The 16369-nt window shown below is 29.4% G+C and overlaps 2 protein-coding genes across 2 annotated transcripts; one reads left to right on the forward strand and one right to left on the reverse strand.

The window, feature by feature from the left end:
* Positions 1 to 1227: 1227 nt before the first annotated feature.
* Positions 1228 to 10795, forward strand: LOC135922241 (uncharacterized). The gene is made up of 6 exons (XM_065456654.1): positions 1228 to 1312; positions 2018 to 2107; positions 5589 to 5667; positions 7198 to 7305; positions 9930 to 9990; positions 10587 to 10795. The coding sequence occupies exons 1-6, from the start codon at positions 1298 to 1300 to the stop codon at positions 10711 to 10713; spliced, it is 480 nt and encodes a 159-aa protein (XP_065312726.1). The 5' UTR covers positions 1228 to 1297; the 3' UTR covers positions 10714 to 10795.
* Positions 10796 to 14872: 4077 nt separating this feature from the next.
* On the reverse strand, positions 14873 to 15778 carry LOC135930955 (uncharacterized). Its single transcript, XM_065467758.1, has one exon. It carries the CDS (start codon positions 15776 to 15778, stop codon positions 14873 to 14875), a length of 906 nt encoding a protein of 301 aa, XP_065323830.1.
* Between the last annotated feature and the right edge of the window lie 591 nt (positions 15779 to 16369).

Genomic DNA, 16369 nt, shown 5'->3' on the forward strand with positions numbered 1-16369 from the left:
GCGCGTTGATCAACATTTTATTATATTCACCATCCTAAATTTTTTTGGGGGTGTTGGCCCAGTGGTTTATGTTGTTGTCCTTGGAAACCGAAGGTTTCAGGTTTAATTCCTGGCAAGAGAACTGCATATTCACCCCTCCCCTCCTCCTCACTAATATCACATTATTAAAAGATGAAATTTTGTTATTAAAATTATAAGGTTCTATCTAAAAAAAATCTTAAATAAAAATGGAACCAAGTTTTAGAGTTAGAAAGAAAGAAAAATACTTTTTTTTAAGGAGCTAATCATATCCGCTACTGAAAGCGCCGCGTTTTTAGCGGGAAAAAAACGTTCATAAATATATACTTTTACACTATTTAAAATAAGCTATTTGAAAAAAAAAACGCAAAAAAAAAAGATAACGCCTCGATTTAAGTGATCTGCATCGGGCCAAATTTATCAAACCGGCGATTTATTTTAAAATTCTCCCGGATGACCCGACCGGAAATGAAAATATTGTCAGCCCGACCCTAGACACCAATTAATTTAAAAATATAAAATTTTTTTTTTTAAAGTTTTTTTTTATCTTATTTTCCTTCTTTCGACTAATTGACCCTTCAATTTGACTCGATTTTTAAAAACGGCCAACTCGATATTTTATCCAGAAAAATATTGCGCATGCGTAAAGATCGTGTTCATAGTGGGCACACAGGATTGGTCATCTATTTGGCGAAATATCGACGCTTGTAGGCATCATTTTTTACCTGGCTATAATGTTTGAGTCAGCCATTGTTTTACAAACACTAGTATCTGGCTAACATTTTAGACGATGTATCAAGATCCATTTTAAAAGTATCTTTCTAACAAAATCTCTGATAATTTTATATTATTTTCTTAATTTTATTTTAAATGTAGAGATGGTCAACATTATATTATATTTCACCCCCCCCCCTAATATTTTTCCAAAGGGTTACTATAATATAACAATTTTTAAAAAAAGAAAAAAATTTATATTATTTAAAATTATAAGGTTCTATCTACAATATATTATTAAAACTAATATACTAATGTTTTTGCTGACTATCTAACAAATTTTATAAACATTTTGTTGTTGTTTGTTTTTTCCACCTCCTACTAACTTCCTTCCCTCCTCCATATTTTATTTTTTTTAAATATTACAAAAAAAAATAAATAATTTTGGATCGGCCATATTTAAAATTTTTTTATTTTCATTAAAATAATTTCGACATTTTCTAAGAAAAAAAATAATATTTAATTCGGATATTAGAACATATACATTTTTTTGGAAGGAAAAACAATGACCATGTTACAGGTTTAATATATCATTTAAATATTAAAAACTTATTCCCCCCCCCCTTTCTCAGTCGGAATTTATCCCGAAATTCGCAGCGAATTATACAAAAATACGCTCCAATGTTATTCTTTCACCGAAAATTCGCGTTAAACTGCGAATAAGGGGAGGTTTTAATCATCGGAACTTTAATTTGGCTTACAATTAATGTTGCTAAACGGCTCGAAACTCGATATTTTATCCAGAATTCTATTACTCAATCCCTAAAGATGGTGCTCATAAGTGGCACATAGGATTGAACATCTAAGTGGCTAGATCTTTACTCTTAGACCCTATTTTTTCCTGGCATCTTGAGTCAGCCATTTTTTTTAAAAACCGGCTCGAATCGACCCGGTTAACAACACTTTCTTTCAATTAAATTGCGATGTTCGCCCAATGTATCTTCCTCTTAAATGTCGGTAAATTCCCTAACCTTGACCATCTCTATTGTGTCTTAGAGTCAAGCTTTTAGCCTAAAAAATTGAATTTAAGCTTCTAAGTTGAGTGTCTCAACTTGAAGATTGATTAGAATATTTCTGGATAAGGATGTCTACGCTGTTTTAACAACACTAGTTCTCCCAATGTATCTTCCCCTAAAATTTTATATGATTTTTTTTATTTATTTACAAACCAAAGTATTATATAAAATTATCATTTTTTTAAAAAAAAAATAAATAAATAATAAAGACATTTTTCTATTTTTTGATTGCCATGGTGTCATTGGGACACGTCGAAAGTAAGTATGATTGCTGCACGCCTCGGAAAAATTCTGAAAACGTAAAAATATATTTATTTACTTTTTTGTGTTAAACCAAAATTTAATATTTCCTTCTTTCAAAAGTATACAATAAATTAATTATTAACCGAACAATTTACTCTCTTAAAAAAATTTGACTATTCACCAAATGACATATTAATAATAATAACCTCTAGACTGACGAAGTCATTCATAATAGGGCATTTAAAGGTGTCGGTTGAAATGCAAATCAGCTGGAGCCGCCATTTTGTAACCCATAATTATTCAAATTGATTTCCTTTGCTTTCTTACTATCTTCTAAGGATCAATCAATTCTTTAATAAAGTTTGCGTCAGGACATAGAAATAAATTGGCGCTATCGTTAAAAAAAATTTTCAACAATGATATGGGCAACCAAAAATGGCGTCCCCAGCTGTTTTCTATCGATGTACACTTTTAATAAATGCATCGCCAGTCTTGCTATTTTCATAGAATATGATTCGAGCAATTTTCTCCTACACTCCACTCTACCCCTCATCTCTTCAAACAGATAAATATAGTATGTCAATATATAAACTAAATGAAAATAAGTCAAAAAGTTAAATAATTTTTTTGTAAATAATTAGAAGCAAGCTTTTGATTAAACTCTTTTTAGGGACATTTTGTAAATATCCGTAACATAGACCTGCGGACCAAGACCTAAAGCCCGCTAAGGTCAACCCCAACCGGGTATGTGGCCCAGGTCTTTTTTTTAAATAAATCCGGGGCAAAACGGAATACTGCAAATCTCCTCCTATTATCGAATATATGTTAGCTACATTGTGTTGTATATTTTTTTTTATTCAAATTTAAATCGTTTTTTGGCGTTTTGTTTAAATTTTTAAAAATCTAACGGAAATGTATGCCGCCATGATAGGTATTCCAAACATGATGAAGTGTATTTCCGGTTAAAAATCTGATTTTTTTTTTTAAATTTAAAAAAAAAACGCGACCAAAAAAATGATTTTAAAGCTGAAATAAAATAACACATTGACGCTCTAACGTGATGTCGTATGGGGATTCGGAATCTCTTGGATTTTAAAAAATTTTAAAATCCCATATAACCGGAAATGTATTCTAGCATGTGCAGTATTTGCACCCTAGAAATTTGAGCCAATTTTGCAACGAACTTTAGAAACTACCTCTAATTTATATTAATTTTTATATAAATTAAAAAAATACTGAATTATAATTATAAAAATTGTTATTTTATCACATTCATTTAAAAACCCTTTGTATTTTCATATTTCATATTTAAAATTACAAAAATGATAAAATAAAATTAAATTAAATTAAAAACCTTTATATAGATTAATATTGATTGATTTTATTTAGCTGAAAAAACGAATCCCCTAAAATGTCCCATTAATTTTTTTAAAATTTATTTATGTAGCCCGGGCTAAGCTAAAATCTCTAACCAGACCTGAAAAAATGAAGGAAGAAGGAAGGAAGGAAGGAAGGAAGGAAGGAAGGAAGGAAGGAAGGAAGGAAGGAAGGAAGGAAGGAAGGAAGGAAGGAAGGAAGGAAGGAAGGAAGGAAGGAAGGAAGGAAGGAAGGAAGGAAGGAAGGAAGGAAGGAAGGAAGGAAGGAAGGAAGGAAGGAAGGAAGGAAGGAAGGAAGGAAGGAAGGAAGGAAGGAAGGAAGGAAAGGAAGGAAAGGAAGGAAGGAAAGGAAGGAAAGGAAGGAAGGAAGGAAGGAAGGAAGGAAAGGAAAGGAAAGGAAGGAAAGGAAGGAAAGGAAAGGAAAGGAAAGGAAAGGAAGAAAGAAAGAAAAAAACACAAACAAACAAACAATTCTCTTTTATCTAATTTATACTTTCTTCATTTTGGCTCTAACTCAATAGCCCCATTGAAGTTTTTGGCCTTCCTCTTTTACGTTTGCCCATCACTTCCAAACTCTCAACCTTATTTCCTATATAGTTCACATAGGTCTTCTCATTGCGTTGCCCGACCACTTAAGTCTGTTTACCATTATCTTAGTCTTAATGGGCACTACTACCTTTAAACTTCCTAGTATTCTTGTACTGCGCACTTTATCCTTTCATGTAACCCCAGCAATCATCCTCAGCATTCTCATCTCCAGAGTTTGTAGACTTCTCTCGTCTGATACTTTGGTTGGCCATGTTTCCGAACTATATAAGAATAGTTGGTTGTACTATGGAAAAAATAATAATCTTTATAAAAAAAAAAAATAGCTTAAATAATTAATATTTAAAAAAAAACACAAACGGAAGTCATGGCTGAGCAAAGGATTTATAAATTCCTCCAATCAATAAAAAAAAAGTAAATAATTCCTTCCACAAGTTCCAAGTAATTTACGCGCATGCGATTTACCTTTATCGATGACCCTATTTCTTTTTTAGATGATTTGACGAAATTATGATATTTTTTTTAAAAAGTTATATATTCATCCAATAGAATTCCTTTTACAAGTTCCAAAATAATTTTCACGCATGCGTTTTACCTTTTATCGATGACCAGAAACTCAATATTTTATGAGGAAAATAATTATGGCAGGTCTTAAGATTTTGCTCATAGATGGCACAAAGGTTTGAACATCTGTTAACAAAATCTCGGGGCTTAAAACAATATTTTTTCTGGCTAAAAATATTGAGTTTGCCGGTTTTTAAAAACCGGGTCTAATCGAGCCGGTCCGGTTTTTAAAAACCGGGTCTAATCGAGCCGGTTAACAACATTAACCATGACTTTCTTTTTATTTCAAAATTTTTTTTTAGGCTGCATTCAAAGTGGAGACGGACCCGTTTTTTTTTACATCCGTTACGTCAAACGTCAATCTCATTAAAAACCATATATATATATTGATTTTCATTTTTATAAAAATTTATAAGTATAAACGTTATAACGCTCTATAAAAAGTCAAAATTTGCCGGGTTTTTAAGTTAGGAAGGTATCGAAACGGACTCACTTTGAACATATATTTATCATTTTTAATGAGATAGACATTTGACGGAACGGGTGTAAATAACGTATCCGTCTCCTCTTTGAATGCAGCCTTAATAAGATCTAATTTTTAAAGTTTAGTTGCAAAAAAAAAAATTAATATTTCTTATTAAAAATGTTTCCTTTGAAAAATGAAAATCTGTTTCTAAAGAATGGTTTTTTAAAAAAAAAAGATGGCGGTGGCAGGAGGGGGGGGGGTCTAAGAAGGAATAAAATAATGTTGTGTTTAGATATTTTTTTGCTCTCATAATGTTAAAGTTTCTGGTTTGGGAACAAAGAAAACCAATATATGTTCTAATGAATCATTACATTCTTTTTATTTTGATTTACGATTGCGCATTATATTTAAATATCCCCCCCCCCCCCACTAACATTCAATTCCAATAATAGTTATAGATTTTTTATTCCACAAAACAAAATTATTTAGTTTTTTAAAAAATGAATATATTAATATCTATTTTCGAACTTATATGATATATATATTATATATTTTTATCGATTAAAAAAAATATTCCTAATATAGTATACCATGCAATGGAATTGTATAAGGGGGATGGAATACTATGGAGCCAGCGACGATCATGAATTCAATATGATATTCGGTAAATCCGTTCACTGACCATCACAATATCCCAATAATCATAAAAACAAAAATATATATTATTTGAAACACCAAAAAATTGCCCCATCATTATTATTGTATAATTTAAAATTAATACTTAAAAAAAAAATCTCACAAGACAGACCATTATATATTTTGTACTTAAATAGGCAAATTTTATAATTGTAATTATAAAATGGTATTGGTAAAAATTAAATAATAACATGGCGTTAGAAAAAGGGTGAACCTTAGTTTGTTTCTATCGATTTTTTCTACCGGATAATAAATGGAAGTGTTGTTAAACGACTCGCTTTGAGCCGGATATTTTGGCCAGAAAAATATTGCCCTTAGCTATGACATTTCGCCAATAGATGTCAAGACCTTAGTTCCTTCTACGAGTAAAATCTTCGGGCTTGCATAATATTATTCTGGATGAAACATTGGGTTGGCGGTTTTTGAAAATCGACTCAAACCGACCCGTTTAACAGCACCAATAGAGGGGAGTTAAAGTTTATTTTTTAAAGTAATTTTTTTTAATAATGATAAACAGAAAATTTAAATTTATAAATATATGTGTTAGCGTCAATGTGTGCGTTTTTTTTTCCCGGCAAATAGTTTTTTGAGCGCCATTTTTTTGAAATTTAAAATTTTGATTTTTTTTACCGGGAAGTGTGTTCCAGCATGTTTAGAATACGTGCCTAACCCTAACTCTAGAGGTCACGTATAAATATATATAAAAAAAATAACGGAAGAATTTTAGATAAAATTATATCTTCTTCGGGCGAAGGTGTCTGAAATTTATAGGGTGGGCATTCTAAACATGACGGTACACATGTTCGGTAAAATGATATTTTTAAATTTTTAAATTTAAAAAAAACGCGCTCAAAAAATTGAATTTAGAGTTAGAATAACACTTTGCCGGGAAAAAAACACATCGACGCTAACATAAATACGTATAATTATTTAACAGATTGGGTTAAATATAATTATTAAATTTGTGTTATACTTATTTTTAATTATATTGTTTTATCAGAACTCCAATCATTAGTACTAAGTTAATTCATTAGATTTCTAACAAAGCAAATAATTTAATTTATTTGTATTCTCTTTTTTTTTGGTTATTCGATATTCATTCCTGACTGGTACACGCATCAATTACTTTATCATTTCTATGAATACTACGAATCATCAAAATTTTTCGTTTAACATGTATAGATACATAAAATAAAATCTAAATAATATTAGGTCCGAATAGTTCAATTAGGTTTTTATATTGTAGTTTAAGGTTCGATCTTTGAAACCTTGTAAAAAAAATAATTGGTTATAACTCTTATAAAGAAAAAGATATATAAATTGTTAAGGAATTTTTCGAAACTCGTAAAGCCAGCATTTAAAAAATATTATTAATTAATTTTTTTGGGGGATTTAAAATGTTTAATATTACTATATTAATAAACAATATATATATTTTTTTTTATAAAAATATTTTTATATAATATAATTTTGAATATCAAAATAAAATGTTATAAAGAATTGAAAGACGATGTATATGGAAATTTAGTTACAGGACCGTTGATGATGATTTATCATAGGCACGATGAAAAAATGGTAGCAGTGAACATTCATGGATTATTACCTCGTAAAGTTATTTGTATAAAATAATATTTCCACATTTTAAACGAAACACAAAAATAAAACAAATTAATTTGTCATATACATATAGAAATTCAGCCCGTGGATTCATTCTAGATAAGAGTGAAATGCGAATCAAGTTTCCTGAAATAAAAATACACTTAATTTTTTTTTGTTTATTATTGATTAGAAACGTAAAATATTTTTTGATTATTTGTGGTGGGCATCACCCCCCCCCAACTTGTCAAGCGCCTAAGCAGGAATTAGCTGTGTGGGGGGGGGGGGGTGGTGGTAGTATAGTTTTTCTTAGATAATATTATTTGTCAAAATATCTTAAATTTCATATTATTTTTTTTATCAGGACTTGTAAATTATAGAAATTAAACATATATATATATATCTTGAACTTAGCCGGGGTCAAACAAAAAAAAACATATCTTGCAATGTGCTCCATTATCTTTAAGAATAGAGTATGCAAGCTTTTAACATCTTAGGTGATATAGACTAAGAGACAACTTATACTTTATTTAGAACTAGACGCTGGTACAACAATACAGTTTTTTCCATAAATATTTCCTCTTTTATTTTTTTTTTAGATTTCAAGCAAAATATTAAATAATAATAATCAGAGTTGTTAAAGTATCTAGATATAAAAATGTGGTATCTTATCTGTATCTAGATAGATTTTTGATTTAAATATCTGTATATAGATATTATTCTAGAAGATGTATCTGTATCTAGATCCATTTATTAGGTATCTTTTAACAACTCTGATAATAATCAAATCTTTAACGCCCAATATATATATATATATATATTGTCCTCTTAACTAAATATTAAAAATTGTATACTAAACTATAACAATCACGTGGGTTCATTTTTAATCTATTCCTCCATTTCATTTTGAATTTCTCTCGTCCCGTGACACAAGTCACTACCATCTGATAAAATAGCTGTTTCGAAAATTTTAACATTCTATTAGCCACAAAATAGTTTGTGATTGACAATCATTGAGTGGTAGAATATAAATCTATTATTATTATTAAATAAAATACTTCAAATCATACCTTTAAAACCTTTTTAAGAAGTATTTCTTCTAGGCTAATATCATCTTTGTCCAAAATATTGGCTATATTGATCATCTATTCTTCCATTTACCCCAATTAGTAGACATAGAATGATATGTTTAGGCTGTTATTAAATTGTGAAAAAATTGGTTATACTATCAAATAGGCTGAGTATACATGATCAAAAAAGGGGCTTAAACTTCTGTATTGAGTTAATTCGCGAGTGATTATCCTAAACCGCCTGGGCTTTGTGAGGCTCTACACACGGATTCCATTTAACTAGTTAAATATACGCGACTCCGGGTAAGACAGTATACCCGGATATCTAGAATTTTTTATATTACGGATATAAATCCAAGTAAGATTTTTGCGCAATCATTCATGCCCATTCTCTTAGTCAAATTTTCTAAATGATGCAGCCAGAATGAGGTACAGTTTGCAGCAGTTAATATTTCCTTACTAGTTAGTACATATATATGCTTCTTTCAATCCAGTCAAACGCGTTAGTTAATATTTCAAAAATAAATATTACAAATTGAAAGCCTAAACCTTAGAGTAATACTAGACGGGTAACCCAATCAGATTCTGTTAAACAAATCACATGACTTGACGAAGAATTGGTTAACGATAAATTTCTTCGCTGTCCCTTACAATAACACAAAACAAAAGATTATTATAGTAAACTGATTGGAAGTTCTAAAAGATTTTTCATCCGTCATAATTGATGCAATCAGAAATTTCCTAAATAAATCTATAAAAATCCTTGGAAGAGATGAAGTTTACTCAATGCTGATAAAAGTTAAAACATTGGCAGAGACGCCATAATTCAGCACTAATTACCCAATTATTTATATCACCTTTGTATTCTTTGTAGTTAGAGTCACACAAAAAAAGCACCCTTAATTAAATGAAAAGAGGAAAAAAAATTGTATTGCACTCCTTCTCTTTATGGCTTCTTAGCCTCCCCTACCTTTATGTAATCACTTGTTTATTCGTATTACTTCCATGTGAACCATCTTAAGACATATCTCTCTACAGTTCTCATTTAGAGAGAAAACAATGTAAACTCCGTACACTCTAGTGAACACTTTGAGAATCGTACTTAGAGAGCTGAAGTGCTTTTTATTAATTAATCAATTTGGTTTCTACATATCGCTAAGTATCACTCTACAATAGTAAAAGCCTGCTCTTCTTATGGAATCCACCATCTTTATTTTTTATATAAATTCAAATAATACCAGAATAAATCTTCTATATCTCATTACCTTCCATCCGACACACTTATTAGAGCCCTGCAAACTGTTTTTCACGGTCTGAGTCTGACCCTAGCTTCGAGGCTGGTGGAGCTTCGGATATCCCATGCTCTAACACACTTCTGCTATCAATGGAGGGAGATCTGATTTACTAATCTATTCCTTGCGTTTCTTCTATTTTTTGCCCATATTTTTTAGATGAAGGCTGGGTGTCGAGTTATTTTGGTTAATGGTACATCCTTTTTTCCTTTTCGCTTATTAAAATTTATATATATATATTTATTATATATAATTATAAAAAAAAAATATAGATAGGATATATATCAATCTTAAATTGAAAATGGATCGTGATGTCCCTAAAAGCGTTGTAGCGTAATATTTCACTTGATTTATACTTAGAATTTTATTTAGAAAACTAAGCTACAAATTAAGATAAAAACGGCAAAATTTAGTGCATTATTCCTATCCTAATAGAGTTTTTTTTTAAAAAATTAGTTTCTTTATTTGAGTAAAATATGGAGCCAATATTTTGAAAGAATTACTATATATATATAGGGGAAGACTGGGATTAGTAGAACCGATTTTTTGGGTCAGTTATAACTCTTGCGTATTTTTCTTTGCCCATTGATGAGTGCTAATAAAAGCTACATTGAGGATAAAATTTTTGAAAAAATGACTTTCTAGTCTATTTAATCTTAAAATGAAATTAAGTGGTTTGTTTTGCCCCCGGAGGTTTACCCGACCCCATGTCTCCTATATACATGTAAGAAAAATTAAATTTTAATTTGATAATATTAAATATAGTTTTTCGTAAAAGAAATAAATAATAATGTCAACACCACTAGAGTGACATCTTCTCCTCTCTCCAATATATAAATTTTCGTTACATGACCACCATTAAATTGTATATTTACTTTTAAATAACATATGTTTTCTTTTTTAAAAAAATATTTATAAAAAAAAAATAGCGAAATTAAAAGACTGGCAGACGCGATGGACCCCGATAAAATTATCGATTTCCTGACATCAAAAGGGATCGAGTTAGTAGCACCCTTAGGATGCAGCAGCTTCAGATTTCCCCATCGCGCCTGTTAATAATTAAACATAGTTTTAAAATTATTGGGAGAAAATTTGAGTGTTCAATTTTTTTTTCTTCCTTCTATTAAAATTGGGAAATATTGGGAAAAATTTTATATATATATATATATTAGAAAATTAAAATATAAAAATATTATATTATTTATACGTGATTCATGCTTTTGAGGAAATTATTTCAGTTCTAATAAAAATAATGCGATTTTTTTATTTTAAAGAATTCACTTTCACCTTTTTCTGGTTGTAAGAGGAGTGACGTTTCAATTATGACTTACATTTAGGATCAGCTGATTACACTGATTATAGTATACCCATTCATTCTTCTACGCCTTTCAATGGCCGACTTCTTTGTAAAATACACTTTTGATGCTTTTATAATGTATGAATTAACAGTCCTAGATTAGTGACAATGTTTATATATAGTGTAATAAGACTCTCTCCTCTTCGTGTTATTCGTGCTATCCCTTTCATTTCTAATTTAAAAATTTTTGTATCTTGATTTATTGGAACAAGTATCCTTAGCACCCAGCTGTCCCAAGTATGTCGGTGAATAGGGTTGACATTTCTAAGCTCGGATATTTATCTTGTTACATATCTTTACATGTCAGTCATCGAAGTAAAACTTAATTACAGTACCTTATCAGGATTTAACCTGGGACCTTAAGTTTCCAAGCATACTCTTAAAATAATTTTTTAAATATATTATAGGGGGAAGGGAAGATAATAGGAGATCGAGACTTCTAGAAGGGCTGCGGTCAGCTGATCGGACCGCCAAAATATTGTGCTACCCGTGTAGGACAATATGCGCCAATTATTTTTTACGGGCTTTCGGAATTTGGCAAACTTCTTTTAAGCTTAGGAATCAAAATTTAAGTCGTTTTTCTTTTAAAAAAAAATTATAACGGTCCGATCCGAAAAATATCTTAATAAAGTTTCACCATCCGGCTAACCTGAGCCAGTCAAGTTTTACTATCCCCCCCCCCTTTGAATAAAGAAAAAAAAAACATTTCTTTTCTTATTCCGATATATTTTTTATAAGAAAATTGGTGATTGGCTTCCATATTGAAAGTGACTTAAAATATTTATGATCCCTAATAATACGTAAGATAACTGGCTGGTGTAAAAAATAAATAAAAAGGCGAGGAGCTTAAATGACTAACTATTCGATACATTGCAGCATGTTAAACGGTTAGAATTATATTCAGAGACAATAGATCCTTAGGTATTATAGTATGAATTACATACTGCTCCGCGAGAGGTTAAAATCAGTGAAAATATGGTTAAAATTGAGCATCGGCCTTAGCCGGGGTGTTGTTAAACGGATCGCTCTGAGCCGATGTCTTAAAAACGTTTCTAAAACTTAATAAATTTATCCAGAAAAATCGCCTAAACCTCCAGATTTAGCTTCTAGATGTCTAAATTTTGTGTCATCTATGAACAAAATATTCGGGGCGTACTTAATAATTTTTTCCTGAATAAAATATTGAGTTTTAGCCGCTTTCAAAAAATTCGCTCAAATCGAGCCCTTCCTATAACCGCTATCCTGTCATTTGTCAGCATGAAGTGTATGTCCATCACCTTGATAAAATAGAATTTTTAGGTGAATAGGTTATATACTAATTTTTTAAAATTCAATCAATCAATAATGTTCTGGTATTTAAACCCCCCCCCCCTCGGCAAAACTGAAAATAAATATAATATTTTTATATTCATTATAATTGTGCTATTCAAGTCAAAAGGCTTTGTTAGAATTTAAGATATTTAACTACAAAATGTCATAAAAACACCATGCCAATAAATGTCAATTTATTTCTAATTAACTAGTTTTCTTCAATTTTGATTTTTTTTTACCTGTTTATCAAATAAAATATTCCCGCCAAAAATGGAAAGATTAGGATGAAAATCAACCTTATTAATATGTGTGTCCTAAATATCAAAAATACAAATAAATAAATTTATTAATTTTTGAAGAAAAAAAAATGTTATTTTTTGTATATTATTTTGTTTTTTTAATATTTTTTTTCGTTTTTCTTTATTTTAATTTTTTTACAATTAAGTTTTTTTTAAAATATATTTAAGATAACAGACCTAAGTTGATGTCACGAAAAAATAAATCATCATTTTTCTGAGTGGCAGGTGTTGCTCAGAGAGACTAGAGTAATGTGGGCTTGAGGAAGCAACCACTCGGGCCAGGGTTAAGGTGGTTAAGATTAAAAGTGATTTGCTAGAAAAGAAGTAATAAGATAAATAAACTTGCGTAGCTTTCTTTTTTTTAACGAATATCGAAGAATTTTTATTCAGGATTTTGTCTCTTACTTTATTTTATTTCCACATAATTTATGACTAAAAATATTTGTCCCGGGGTTTTATAGTCGCGATGCGGCTTATAGTAATAAATTTTCTATTTTTCCATTTTCTTAGAACACTTGAAGCTATTTAGCAATTTCTAGGAATAATTACATATTTTCGGTTCTATTGATGTTTCTTATCAGTTTGGAATAGATTTACTGCTTATGAGTTGTTGCATGTTATTTTATTACTTATATTTAAAATGTCAGTTATACTTAAATAATTATATTTAAAAGTTTAGTTATATATCTTAAGGCAACAGAATATATATATAAATACAGGTATCGCGTCATTACAGAGAAACCATTACAGAGAAAACATTTACAGAGAAACTTTTACAGAGAAAACAATTAAAGAGAATGTCGTTTAAATAGAATTTTTTTATAGAGAATTATTTAATAGAGAATGTATTTTACAGAGAAACTTTTACAGAGAAAACAATTAAAGAGAATGTCGTTTAAAGAGAATTTTTTTATAGAGAATTATTTTATAGAGAATGTAATTTACAGAGAAACTTTTACAGAGAAAACAATTAAAGAGAATGTCGTTTAAAGAGAATTATTTTATAGAGAAAACTATTATAGAGAATTTTTTATGTTTAAAGAGAATTATTTTATAGAGAAAACTATTATAGAGAATTTTTTATAAAGAATATGATTATTTTATAGAGAAAACTATTATAGAGAATTTTTTATAAAGAATATGATTATTTTTTAAAAAATTTGTGTAATTATTTCAAGGAAAAAATTTTTTAGTATTTGAAATAATATTAAATATTATAATTACCTTATATAATGTTGTTAAAAGTTACTTTGGAAATGTAACTGTAATTAGTTAAGTTAGTAGCTAAATTTGGAGAAATATAACTAGTTACAGTTACTAGTTTTCTTTTTTTTAATATAACTAGTCACTACTATTTTTCATAAATAACTAGCGAAATTTTTATAGAGAAAACTATAATTATTGAGCTTTTGGTGTAATTTATCGGTGATTTAATATCATAAACCTTAGATAATCTTAAAATGATGATAAATAAGAAAAAAATGTTATATAGAGCGCTTCTTATATTTTGTGAATTCCAAATTAGAGAATAGAATACCATTTGTATATGAAGTTATTATAAGCCTAGATAAAATACCAAATAAGAGGTTAGCAATGTTCATTTCGAAATATCAAATAAATTTTTATTCATAATAAATCCAAATAAACATAGTATAAATAATATACCAATATAAAAAAATACAATTATATTATTAAATTAAACATTTAAATTTAAATTGTGGGATAAAGCCCCTAAATAATCCATCATGGTTCTTGAATGGAAATCTTCAACAATTAGAAGAATCCTTTTGGATCTTTCTCGATATTCTTTCTTTGACACTGGAGCTAATAGTCCTAAAGAATATTGTTCCAATTTATAACTATTAAGGCTATCTTCGTCTTTGAGAGCTATAAATGAAAAGATTTTTAAAATTTAAAATACAATATAATTACTAACTCTTTATAAATTTCCAGATTGTTGGATGATGGGAACTTATATGAGACGAAAAACTCCGATGCCAGCCCTCTACAGAATTATTTGTATTCGGTTCACTAGCTAGTGTCGATTCATAACAATTCCATAGGGAAATACCAAATATCGGAGACCTCCTCTCCATCGCTATCATTTTCCCAATCCATGTCTCTTCAAAATATTCTATCAAGGGGGCGAGAATAGCCCTATTTTCTTGATAGAATATGGAGGCACATAATTCCTCAAATCCGTGAATTACGTCCCCAACTGGGACATATGCCAGTGACATTAGCATCTTTATATACATAGCAAAATTAGTTTCGCTTTTGTATGCATTGCAAATGCGGGGATTTTTCTGGACCGTGCGCCATATGCATTGCGACATATGGAACAGACACCCGCGCATGCAGTCATTGGAAATGACTGTTTAAAAGCAGATAAGGCTGCTAATTCAAAATCAATCATAATAACTTTTGGATTTAAAAAAATTTGGAAATTTTTAATTTGATTGAAAATATTAAGGTAATCTTGTTGGCGACCTGATGCCATCAGAACATAAATAGCGGGAATAATGGTTTTATGTTTCATCCCGTGGATGGTGTATATTTGCTGGAAGAGAGGGGGGCATGTTTTGAATGTGCCATCTGCATACCATTTATCGCATGTTGATAAAAATTGTAAATTTTTAATGGTAGAAAATATTATGCATCGGTGATCATGATGACCACTATCATAAAGTAAAAATTGTTCATTATTATTGGATAATTGATATTCGATTGGTATGACCAAGTCAATCAGGCTTACAGGAACGGCAGGCGCTCTTCCTACTTGGCGTCTTTTCCTTTGAATTGTCCTTTTAATTAAGGAACAACTGGGCATTTTACCAGTGGCGGCTATGGATATATTGCTAGATATATCGGCTATTATATTATTGGGCAGAGATTGGGAACTAGAAGCCACTTGTTTAATTCTATTTAGCTCTCTTCTTGCTTCAATATCTGCAATGTCTGGTACATGGTTATGTTTATGATTGTGGAATATAGGGATTCCGTTCTTAGTTCTTGCACGTCCACTGCATTCGTCCACATTGAATTGAATACATCTCCAATAGGTTGTTTGGTTAGATGTTTTTTCCTTTTGAAATAAGTAAAAATCAAGAAGTAGTAACTTATTGTTTCGACTACTTAAAATAAATTCAGCCATAATTTAAAAAAAATTTATCAAAATTTAAAAAGAAAATAATTAAATTATTACTTAAAAAAATAATTAAATTATTACTTAAAATATTCTAAAATGGTCTTTAGTGACAAACATTTACAAAATAAACAATTATAGAGAAACTTTTATCGAGAAAACAATTACGGAGAAACTTTTATAGAGAAAACACTGATAGAGAATGTCGTTTATATAGAATAACATAACATAGATTGTTTTCAATTGATAAACACTTTTACTGCCATAAAAATATTTTGATAACCACATAGAGGTGTACGATCGTGTGTCACATCTATAATTTAAAATTTGTAACCTTCGAAAATTTTATTTAAACATGATATAAGATTATAAAACTTTCTGAAATTCAAAAATAGAGTTTTGCATTGTGTCAATTTTACTCTATTTTAATGCTACCAAATATAATGATATAAAAAAATTAAATTTTATCTATTGGACTGATTTCTTTCAAAATTAGTATCTCTTTCTAAAAAACTCACTTTATTTCAAATGATGAACAAATTTAAGAAAGTTTAGCAAAAAGATAATTAAGATATTAATGTATTAAATAAATGATGGTAA

This window comes from Gordionus sp. m RMFG-2023, chromosome 1 (assembly GCF_954871325.1).
Source record: "Gordionus sp. m RMFG-2023 chromosome 1, tfGorSpeb1-WG-v2, whole genome shotgun sequence".
Taxonomy (NCBI): Eukaryota; Metazoa; Nematomorpha; class Gordioida; order Chordodea; family Parachordodidae; genus Gordionus; species Gordionus sp. m RMFG-2023.